We start from the raw sequence: 11,679 nt of genomic DNA on the forward strand, positions 1-11,679 counted from the left end.
GTTATTAGCCATGGTCTTGGTGAAGCTATTAACAGCAATTCTATGGAGATTTATTTACCTTTAAAAGCGCAAATTACCAAAAAAAGGAAAATTCATTTTGGATTTTTCATCAAATGGTTTGAAAAAACATGACTTATCTACAGTTATTTGTATTTATCTATTTATTTTACCATGCCTGCATCTGTCGATATAGGTTAAAACTACTTCTGGTGCAATTATTTAGCAACAACTATGCATGTTTTGTTTTGCAAGGAATGCATACTTGTCACCAGACTGTCCATATTAACAAAGAAATCCTTTTTGAATCATTGAGTGATGCCTCTAAAGATTAAAAATTTAAACTCGCACACTTTACTAACCAGATAATTATGGCCACCAGTCGCATGATGGCTTCATTCAGGCAGTCAAAGAAGTCTCTCAGAGGTTGACCCTGCTGCTTCATGCTTCCAATGACCAGACCAAAGCCCATGGAGAAAACCACCAGACCCAGAGCGTTTACTCCAGCAGAGGAACCAGACACAGGAACCGTCTCCTCCACTGTCTCCTGGGGTGTGAGAAATAATATGGCGTAACAGTACTTTTCATCTCGTATTGGTTCAATTCATCTTACAAACTGGAATAAGTAAACTTCATCCTCTACCTGAATGGTGTGAAGTAAGCTGCTGAGGTTGACACTCAGAGGAGACTCGGTCACGTTGAGTATGTCTGTCAGGTTCAGCGTCACATTCCTGGTGTGAACCACCTTCTTGTATGTAGTTTTATACTATAAGAGAGATTAAATGTACGCAGTCTAATGTAAATAATTTCCATTTAAATACAATGATAAAATAATAACAACCACGGCTTTCATGGTATGGTTCTTTCTCAAGATAAACTATTAACCAGGGGAAAAATCACCTTACCTGTTTAAAACAAGCTTCAACTAGATTGGGCGGGAACATATTCCTATAATAAAATAATAATAATAATAATAATAATTAGAAAAACGAAACTCATATTGTTACATCAACTCAACATACAAGGAGAAGGTCATTAAATCACAGTTGCTTCAGCCAGATATGTAATCAAATCTTAGAAATTATACGAGATTATTGCAAATCCCATTGGCTAAAGGAAAAATAATACATAATAAATGTAAAACAGGAAGCAGCTATAAGGTTCAGAGCAATGGTTAACATTCAAATTGTAACAATGGCATCCAAAATAAAAGGTTATTACCTCCAGCTAATCTCTCCACAGTCTTTTATATATCATACATTACAAACGGTGAAAGGTGTGACTGTGTATGTATGATGTGTGTTGTCACCTGATGAGATCCAGGAAAGCGTCTGCAGCCTGAACTGGTTCAATTTTTCCACTTTGGTTGATAGGACTGTCTCGGCTTCCTTTCCCCGGGCGAATGATGATGACGATCATGATGCCGATGAACACAGCGAGCAGGGTGGTCACCATGTAGTAAACCACTGCACGCATACCCATCTTACCTGATGCTTTGCTGTCCAATGAGGAGATACCTGAAACAGGCAGTAGTAATCACATAGTTTAGATTGTGTCCACGATAACTGTTGTTAATCAGAGTTCAAACTGTCAAATAAAAGGTGGATTTAAAAGAGAAAAAACTGTTTTATTGATCAAAAATGATTTAATGGTGTGATCACGGATGTGCTGGAAGACGGTTTGTTTGGTTTTCATGAGCCAACCTGTGACCAGACTGGAGACGATCAGCGGCAGCACCAGCATCTGCAGCATCCTCATTAGGAGCTCCCCAGGAAAGGCAAAGTACTTGATCTCCCTCAGGGACAGGTTGTGTGGGCGTAGGGCAAAACCCAGGATTACACCTAGACATATATATCATTTTTTAAAAAAAGCATTCGAATACACGAAGCAAAGCCAAACATTTGTCTTTTGGAGTGAAGGAATTTAAGTGATTTAACCTATAACACACTTTCCTCTGCACTCACCCAAAGCCACAGCAGCCACAGTGAGCAAAACAAACAGGTTCCTCTTTAGGAAACCTTGGACGTTGCTCCTGCTGATGGAGCTCATCCTCTCCTTCATTCCACTGCCTTTTCTCTCCATGGCCCTGCGTATGCGCCACTTCAGGTCACCTCGGTCTGCAGCTGCAGGTTTGTCTGCGTCCTCGTTCAGGAAAAGACTGGTGTTGGTGGGAGGCTTCTCATTCATGATAAGGTCCAGCACTTGGTCCAGGAGGCAGGTTTCATGAGAAACTATTGGCAGAAAGATGTAGAGGAAGAGAGAAATCACTAGACAGAACAAACAATCAAACACAGAGAGTAATACTGTGAACCTACCACAGTGTGGGATTTCTAAACATGGATTGATCACAGCGGATTGGAGGAGGAAAGAAAACCATTCTGGCTCCTTCAGAATAAAACGCCTGTTTGGGTCGTCATGTCCATCTGACACAGTGCAAAATGTGTAACCCTTTTCAATATGAATCCAAAAAAATGGAGAAATAAATTTCACACAAGCATCTTATCATCAGAACTAAAAACTATAATTGATGATTTATTGCTTATATCCTTCTTATGTACATTTACTGTATGAGCATTTTCTTTACCTACAATATGTAGTCAGTAACCAAGCCATTTTACATAAAAATTTCTACTTTCAGAGCAAATGAAATACATTGTTAACAAATCATATGGTTTCAAGTGTCCCGATACAATATTGATATTGGATATCAGTCCAATGTTGGCAAAAAGAAAAATGAATATCGTATTATATTGGCCTGTATCTAAAATCGTTGATGTATATTATTTTTATTGGATTTATTTTTTCAGGGTGTTCTATTTATTTTATTAAATTGTAATATATTTTAATGTTTAAGGTTAAAATGTACTTGAGCAGTGCCCGTAGGAAGTACGTCTTGCTATAGAAAAGTGGGAGGTTAAGTAGCTTTTTAATGGATGCTTTAAGTCCTCTTTAATTCAGAATTAAAGTTAAATCTTTTTTAAACTGACCTTGTAAACGCTCAATTCCTAATGCAAAATTGATTCTGAATCACACACAATTTTTTATTACTATTATTAATACGCACCATAGTTACAAACATTGCTCACTGAGGACACCTGCTGGTCAATATTTACGGGGTGTTTTTTTTTTTTTTTAGGATATTAGACCCACTTTAGTCGTTTTAAAAGCCCTTTGTGCAGCCACTCCTGTAGATTCTACACAGATTTCAACTTATCCTGAGTTACCATGACTACCTGACAACATTGAGCTGTTCTGCAAAGCTGCATTTAAGACAATTCTATGAAACCATTTATGAACGGTATCATTGCAGTTCAAACAAATCTGACGTTGCACACTCTTGAACCAAGCAGCAGCCATGTTGAAAGTCTCAGCTCAATCTGAGCCTGATTCACAGAGGTATTTGAGGAACAGACACACAGACAGAGGTTCCTTGCTTTATAGACAGATGGAACACTTGGATGTTCTATCCTTCTGTCCTATCCTGTTTGTCCTTCTGTTCACTAACCCCTACCAGTCGAAGCGGATGGTTGCCACCTCTGAACCTGGGTCCGTTGGAGATTTCTTCCTATAAAAAAGAGGGAGTTTTTTTCTTCCCACTGTCGCTAAATGCTTGTTCATGTGTATCTTGTTGGGTTCTTTCTTTCTTACTATGGACTCTATTCTAACTGAATGTATCAAGCATGAAAGCAATACAGATGCTTGTTCCACCATCTCAAATTTGCACATTTAATGGCATTTAGGTGTTTTTGTAACAGCTCAAGAAAGCTTCTTCAAAGGCTCTTAAAGAGTTTGTCAAATCAGTGGTTTATTTTGAGGTATAGGAGGAGGTTAGTGTGAAGATCATGATGTGATCAATGAGCCAGATGATTTTTTTCTTTTTTTTTAAGTTTGAAAGTATCATTTAATAAGCAGATTATAGTCATTTTAGTTGACTGAAACAGTTTAGAATTTAGTCATTTCAAAGTGTAGACTACAACTGAACCTTAGTTCTAGAAAAACTGACTTCATGAAAACGTAGAGCGCTGTGAAACATATGCTAGCTAGCTTGTAGACATGATTACATTGTGATTGTGAGAAACAGAAATGGAGGGAGAATTACTCATGAGCACAAACACAGACTCCTCTTTTCTCCAAGTGACAGTTGACTTGGAAGGAAACACATTGTGAAAGCATGTAGTTTATGTCTAAACAGCAACAAGTGCTGCACATGCGAGCACGTGTTGCACTCTGATCCCAATATTGTTGAACAAATACATATATAAACACTTTTAAAATCTAATAACACCATTTATCTTTCTGGTCATCTTTGGTGCATGTAAACTTGTTCATTTTAACATCCTGCACCTAATGAGGACTTCCAGTTCCATTCATTTAACATGGTTGACTAAACATCAGCTGTGTTTGTAAAGCTTGGCGTGGCCCTTAAATATGAATAAGTGAGTGAAATATTGAGCTGAGCTAGTCTTACCGTGCTTTCCTCTGTTCTGTGGGTGAGTGACTAACACGAGGCGGTTGGTCTCACTTCTTCTTCTTATCTGTTTGCTACAGCGTTTCCTCATATCCACTGCTCAGAGCCAGGAGCTCAGATAACAATACAATTATAAGGTCAGCCCCCTTCATTCACTCTGTATCCATAAAAGTGTTATCTGTGTGAGAAGAACACACGCCTTTCGATTCCTCTCCTGGCAGGACGAGGAGTGTGACGATATCTCGATACATCGCAATATTTTTTCGCACGAACGATTGTCAATATGCTCGCACCAAGTATCGTTTTTTTTTTATATTTATTTGAGATTTATTTTATTATTTTCAAAACCTTTTCTGCTTTTTCACTAAAATGTGCAGGTACGTCTTCACAGCATTGTTGAAAGAACCAATATATTGTTTAATGGAATATTGCACTATAATGGTGTCACTGGTAAGAAAGACCCTATTTTTTGTTTACAGAAAGCACTATTAGAGATACTTAATCATTTACATTGGTATGTTGACACTTATTTACAGAAATGTTGCACTAAAATAGTGTCAGTGTTCATAGGACACTTCAGAGATATAAAATAAAGATTGTATTTCTTCAATTAATCTTTTTTTTTCTTGTTATGTTATAGATTATCGTAGATTGATTTCTGACCAATATATCGATAACCGCAGTGTCGTCATATCGTGAGATAATCGTTATCGTGAGCTTTGTATCGCGTATCGTATCGTGAGCTATAGGTGTCTTTGTAAGCATGCTTAAACAACATGAGCATTTATATAAAAAATAATAAAGAAACAACATGTGTTATCCAAAGTAAAAACAGTATTTAGTAAATACATAAACTGGATACTGTATATGCCATTAGACAGCAGGCTTTGTTTGTGTGTAAACATGACACTCAGCCTTCAGCCAGTGGACCATAAATAAAGGCACAAACGTAACTGTCTATAGTTCACACATGTGCTTAGTCAGACTATCACACCTATGCTAAAATACTATTCAACAGTGTTCATTTTAGTGGTACATTTTGATTTAATTTTAGTTGTAGTTTTTTTTAGCTAAAATGCAACTTAATTTTAGTTAAAATTTAGTCATCAGGACTATTTCAGTTACAGTATACACTAGTCTAGTTTTAGTGAACTAAATAACATTAAGATTTCAGTCGACTAAATCTGTTACAGATTCAATTCAACTTTATTTATATAGCGCAAAATACAACAACGTCATCTCAAAGCGCTGAACAAAAAAGAAAGAATCCAACAAGATCCACATGAACAAGTATTTAGCGACAGTGGGAAGAGAAAACTCCCCAACAGAATAGCATAGAAGGATAGACCATCCGAGTGTTCCAGACTAGAATATATACTGTATATATATATATATATATATAGTTGACTAAAATATAAAACATAAAATCTCCAAACGGACAGCTTCCGCCGTGCGAAAAGCTTAAAAATGCGCCGCACAGGAGGCGCGGGATGCGATGCGGGATCTCTTGACGCTCCTAGAAGCGCGTCCACCATATATTGTGTATGTAAACCTGACACTTTTGACGCATTTGGTGTGAACGTGCTATTATAGTTTATGCATTTTTTTAAACCTTAAATTGCCATGTAATAACCTGATATGGGATGGTATTAAGGCTTGTCCCACCTTCCACGTTACAATAGTAGTTTTGATTGTATACCTTCCAAAAAAGAAACTTAGTTCTCATTGGATTTGGTTTCAAGCACCATTTTGATAGCGGTACATTAGTTCAGAGATTAAGGAGAATCAGATGCAGAGTCACAAATGAAGCCTTTAAGTTGGCAAAGTGTAAAAAAAGGCTTGATGGGGTGCAGTGCCTTAAAAAAGTAAAGATTTAAAACACTGTGCAATAATATAAGGGATTATTTACAACAGTGCAAAAAGGTATCAATAATCAAAGCTATGCTTTACTGATATAGTATTCAATACCATCAGTTTCCATAGCTCCGCTTTTGCTTTGATGTTCTTTAGAGTTTTATTGCTTCTCTTGACATGTTTGTTATTTTCCTGGATATAATTGAGCAATTCTCAGAGAAATATTTATCATGGCAGTGTAGGAGGAAACAATAGATATGAACACACACTGTGTTTATCAGCGTAGGAGGGTGAGATAGATATGAAAGGGAAGTTTAATTTATTGTAGATTATTTTAATCTTGTTGTCTGAATATCTCTAACCAGAGCTCGTAGTTTCCCGTACCTCCCGTTACACAATAAACACCTTACCTTCCAGAAGTTTTCCAATGGAATAAATGCATAAAAGATTCAGGAAAGCATAACGGGTACACATCAATAAAAGCTGAAGTTGTGTAGCAACAAAAGCATGTGTCCAACAACACCACTATCTCTGAAAGTGCTCTGTCTCACTCAGCCTGAACGTATCACATGCCTGTCTGGTGACCAAAACATCCACAACAGAAATGAGGGTCATCATAGCCATATTAAAAAAAAAAAAAAAACATTCTAAATGACGCTGATGCTTGGATAACTTTTGTAAAAATGAAACATAGTTCTATTTTTAACGCAGAAATGCTGATTATCAGGTTTCTATATATATAAAAAAAAGAAGAAACTGCAAAAAGAAAGGAAACGCCTTTCAATTTTAAATATGTGATGAAAACATAAAATTAACACATATTAAAAGTGAGCACAGCATAGCTGAGAGAGGAGAGTGCTAGGCAGGCAACATAACACACATTTCACACCTCAGAAAGCCACTTCAGTGTTAGAACACACTGGGACAACAAGATGCCACCAAAAGCTGCTGCACTCCATATTTAGTACTTTAGTTTTACACTGTCGTACAGAGCAGCTTTCTCCCCCTCCAACAATAATTCTAACAATAAAACACTTGTTTGTTTTCAGTAACAAACAAACGTTACATTCTAGGTGCTGCAAAAACAAGCATTTGTAAGAACAAAGTTTGCTTTGTACAGCTTTTTTTTTTTTTCACCGATTACTTACCACTCATGGTTAAATGTTAAATGATCCGTCAACAAACAAGTGGCGAGTAGAGTCGATGGTGTGTGTGTGTGTGTGTGTGTGTGTGTGTGTGTGTGTGTGTGTGAGAGATCATCTGGAGCTGAGAGGCACAATGTCAGCTCGTCCCAGCTCACAGACATGAAAAGGCCTCTCCTATGATCTGACCTTCTCACACACACACACACACACACACACACACACACACACACACACACACACACACACACACACACACACACACACACACACACACACACACACACACACACACACACACACACACACACACACACACACACACACACACACACACACTAGTTTGCCTTCATCCACCCATGAAAAGTGCAATGACAGTAAAACCCATCTGTCAAGCTTCCGTCACTCCATGTATACCAAACAACCCATTTATATGGAGATGATGTAAAGGTATTTTTCTAATTATAAAAACATCTGGAGGGAAAAAAAATATTATATTATTTTATTATTATTATTAAATTAGCACATTCTGACAAATTCCTGTCCTGGGAAGAAACAGCCGTGATTTGTTTTTGGTACTAATCATCATCACATCATGTCTTTAAATAGACTAGTACAGTGCCTGTCGGAAGTATGTATTCATATAGTGGGAGGAGCTTAAGTAGAGTTGTTAATTATGGCCAAATGAGTACGTGTTTGAAGGTTGGATGTACAGAGAGGTGTAAATACTCTGTACTCTGTTGTGTTATAAAGGGGTTTATTTGAGGGTGCAATGTAAAATAGTGTGTGTGATTTCACTGGTTTAATTCTATGGGACATGAACATGATAAATGTGTTTTTTGGTTTTTTTTTTACTATTTTTTTCCGTTTGGTGTATTTTGTATGTTATGTATATTTTTTGGAGTAATTATGTGTATTTTTGTATCTTTCAGTTGTCTTTTTGTGCATTTTTTTTGTAAAATTATTTTTTTTGTGTGATTCTGGAGTCATTTTGTGTATTTTTGTATATTATTTTGGTGTAGTTTTGTTCATTTCTGCATTTTTTGTATAAATATTTAGTTTTGTGTATTTTGACTCATTTTCATATTTTTGTTGTCGTTTTGGTGTATTTTTCTGTGATGTATGTTTTTTTGAAATCATTTTGTGTGTTTTTGGAGCCTTTTTGTATATTTTTGTGCATTTTTGTTGTCATTATATGTACGTTATATAAATATTATTTCGTTTTTTGTTTTATTTTACTCATTTAGTATATTTTATTATAAATACCATATGTGTGGTGAGGGCGTGTTTTGAGATGTGTGCGTTTGTGTGCGTGCGCATGTTTTTTTATTTATTTTCGAGCCAGTTTTGTATAAAATACTTGTTTTATGAGTTGCTGCTTTTGCTACTTCTCATAAAATCATGAAAAGCACAGTTAGATGTATTACTGATGCGTCCTAACCCAGACCTTCACCTAAACTAACCACACTACAGAACTCACTCACACGTGCTGTCCCTTACAGGAGAAAAAAGCCAAAAGTGACATATATCGTATAGCTATTTGTTAATAAATATGCCTGTGTAGCATTTTGCATCAGCAAATTTAACCTACATTTTATTTCTGGTCAGACTTTATTTGAATTAAAACTATCAAGGGTTATCGTATATCGCCATTTTGAGAAAAAATATTGAGATGTGAGTTTTGGTCTAGATGGCCCAGCTCTAGTGCCATCCCATAAATATGGATGAACTCAGCAACGATTACAGAAAAAAAGGTTGAACTAAACTGATTTAAAAACACACGTCATTAATCCTAACTTTGCAGAATTGCTCAACCTTTGAAAGGGATTTTGTGCAAAGTGAAACAATTGACAACATAAGCCACAATTTGCATTATAACTTTGATGGATGGATGAATGGATGGATGGATGGATTGATGCATAGATAGACGGATATAGATGGATGGATGGATGGATGGATGGATTGATGCATAGATAGATGGATGGATGAATGGATGGATGATGGATGGATGGATGGAGGGATGCATAGATAGACAGATAGACAGATATAGATAAATGGATGGATGGATGCATAGATAGACAGATAGACAGATATAGATAAATGGATGGATGGATGCATAGATAGACAGATAGACGGATATAGATAAATGGATGGATGGATGCATAGATAGACAGATAGACGGATATGGATGGATGGATGGATGGATGGATGGATGGATGGATGGATGGATGGATGGATGGATGGATGGATGGATGGATTGATTGATTGATTGATTGATTGATTGATTGATTGATTGATTGTGAATGGATGGATGGATGGATGGATGGATGGATGGATGGATGGATGGATTGATTGATTGATTGATTGATTGATTGATTATGGATGGATGGATGGATTGATTGATTGATTGATTATGAATGGATGGATGGATGGATGGATGATGGATGGATGGATGGATGGATTGATTGATTGATTGATTGATAAATTGATGGATTGATTGATTGATAAATTGGTGGATTGATGGATTAATGGATTGATGGATTGATGGATTGATTGATTGATGGATTGATTGATTGATGGATTGATGGATTGATTACCCTTTGGTAGAATCAGCCTGACATTTGACAACAGCTCCTGTTGATTCTGAAAGAAAGACATAAAAACTTCAGTAAACTTTCATGCCGTCCATCCATAAATGATACACCAGCAAACAAATGACAGACAGAGTAAATCTCACACAGCTCTGAGACGATCTTCACAGCTGATGTCCTCCTCTCCACCATGGAGCTGATAATGAAGCAGTATCTCCTCTCACCGTCTCCTGGTTCACTGCAGCCTCCGGCAGAGAGCGCTGCGTGGGCGGTGGAGAGGTCAAGGATCCTCCGCACAGGAAAAGAAATACTACAGGTTTCACAACACGCTCCCCACAGGTTTAAACATGTTGTGAGGTGGTGCTTCATTGGCTGCGTTTGACGACAGGGTGAGGAGGCGCTTGAACGCATCACGCCGTCGCCATTGCCATGACAACGGGACTCAGCGGTGAAATCTGGCGTACACGTGTAGCTCGTGCACTCCCACACATACAGTTTAGCATTAACACATCATTTTAATACCAGCAGCAGGCGTGTTTAAACGAGCTGAGAGATATAGATTTAACAGCAACAGAAGGAGAATGATTCAATTCAACTCAACTATAGCGCAAATTACAACAAGTCATCTCAAAGCGCTATCAAAAATATAAAATTAGTAAGAAAAAAGAAAAAACACAACAATTCTACACGAACAAGCATCTGCAACAGTGAAAAAAAAAAAAAAACTCCTTTGCAACAGATGTGGCAGCCATCTGCTTCGACTGGTTGGGGTTAGTGGGACAGACAGAGGAGAACAGAACAGAACAGAGAGAGTGTCACAAAAAGCAAAATTATCAAACAAAACATCTAGTAGCTAACCTGTAGCACACAGCAAAGTATCAAAGTTTGAGAGGAGACCAAAAAATGTGTCAAAGTAAAACATTACTGTCAAATTTTGAATAAAATCATTAAAACATCAACTATTGCACTAAATGTACTTAAAAATGCATTAACCTATCTTTTAATGGATCTAATCCTACAAATGCCTTTCCCACACAATACAAATCTAACATTAACAGCATGTTTTATTGTTTGAGGGTTGTTTTTTTTTTTTTTGTTTTTTTTAATTTTAGGCCTAATCAAATCAAACCATTGGCTGATGGAATGTTCCTTTTTGTTATTGGGAAGAAGTAGTAGAAGAAGAGAGAGATAACAAACTTTGATTTGACCATAATTCAGTTAATTACAAACCTCCATAAACAAAACACACATCAACATTCAGCAAATGACAAAACAAAAAAAGACCTAATTACTTAACCAAAACATTTTACAACACAAGGTCAGTATAAGCTCACCAGCTTCACCTGTAGATCATAAAACTCCCTGCACTGTCCAAGCTCCACAGAAAATGTGCACATTATTCATCATTTTATAGTAATTATGCAACATTATTCTTGCTTTGACAGGAATAGTCGTAGTAGTAGTAGTAGTAGTAGTAGTAGTCGTAGTAGTAGAAGTAGTAGTAGAAGAAAAAGAACAAGAAGAACAAAAAGAAGAAAAAGAAGAACAAACAAGAACAAGAACAAAAAGGACAAGAACAAGAAAAAGAACAATAAAAAGAAGAACAAGAAGAAGAACAAGAACAAGA

The 11,679-nt window shown here is 36.7% G+C and overlaps 1 protein-coding gene across 5 annotated transcripts in view; it reads right to left on the reverse strand.

The window, feature by feature from the left end:
• The window catches only part of slc1a6 (solute carrier family 1 member 6), a 13,741-nt gene extending 3,306 nt beyond the window's left edge, over nt 1-10,435 (reverse strand). Inside the window, exons 1-8 of one of the 5 annotated variants that reach the window (XM_028443687.1) lie at nt 10,201-10,435; nt 10,059-10,104; nt 1,962-2,228; nt 1,701-1,838; nt 1,307-1,514; nt 903-945; nt 641-763; nt 360-544 (exon numbers count right to left, since the gene is read on the reverse strand). In XM_028443687.1, coding sequence (XP_028299488.1) covers nt 360-544; nt 641-763; nt 903-945; nt 1,307-1,514; nt 1,701-1,838; nt 1,962-2,184 — 920 coding nt within the window. In that variant the 5' untranslated portion in view covers nt 2,185-2,228; nt 10,059-10,104; nt 10,201-10,435. Of the gene's footprint in view, nt 1-359; nt 545-640; nt 764-902; nt 946-1,306; nt 1,515-1,700; nt 1,839-1,961; nt 2,229-2,312; nt 2,431-4,465; nt 4,582-6,729; nt 6,840-7,467; nt 7,613-10,058; nt 10,105-10,200 lie in introns of those variants that run through there. The other 4 variants (XM_028443686.1, XM_028443685.1, XM_028443684.1 and 1 more) reach the window with 4 other exon arrangements.
• Between the last annotated feature and the right edge of the window lie 1,244 nt (nt 10,436-11,679).

This window comes from Gouania willdenowi, chromosome 4 (assembly GCF_900634775.1).
Source record: "Gouania willdenowi chromosome 4, fGouWil2.1, whole genome shotgun sequence".
NCBI lineage: Eukaryota > Metazoa > Chordata > Actinopteri > Blenniiformes > Gobiesocidae > Gouania > Gouania willdenowi.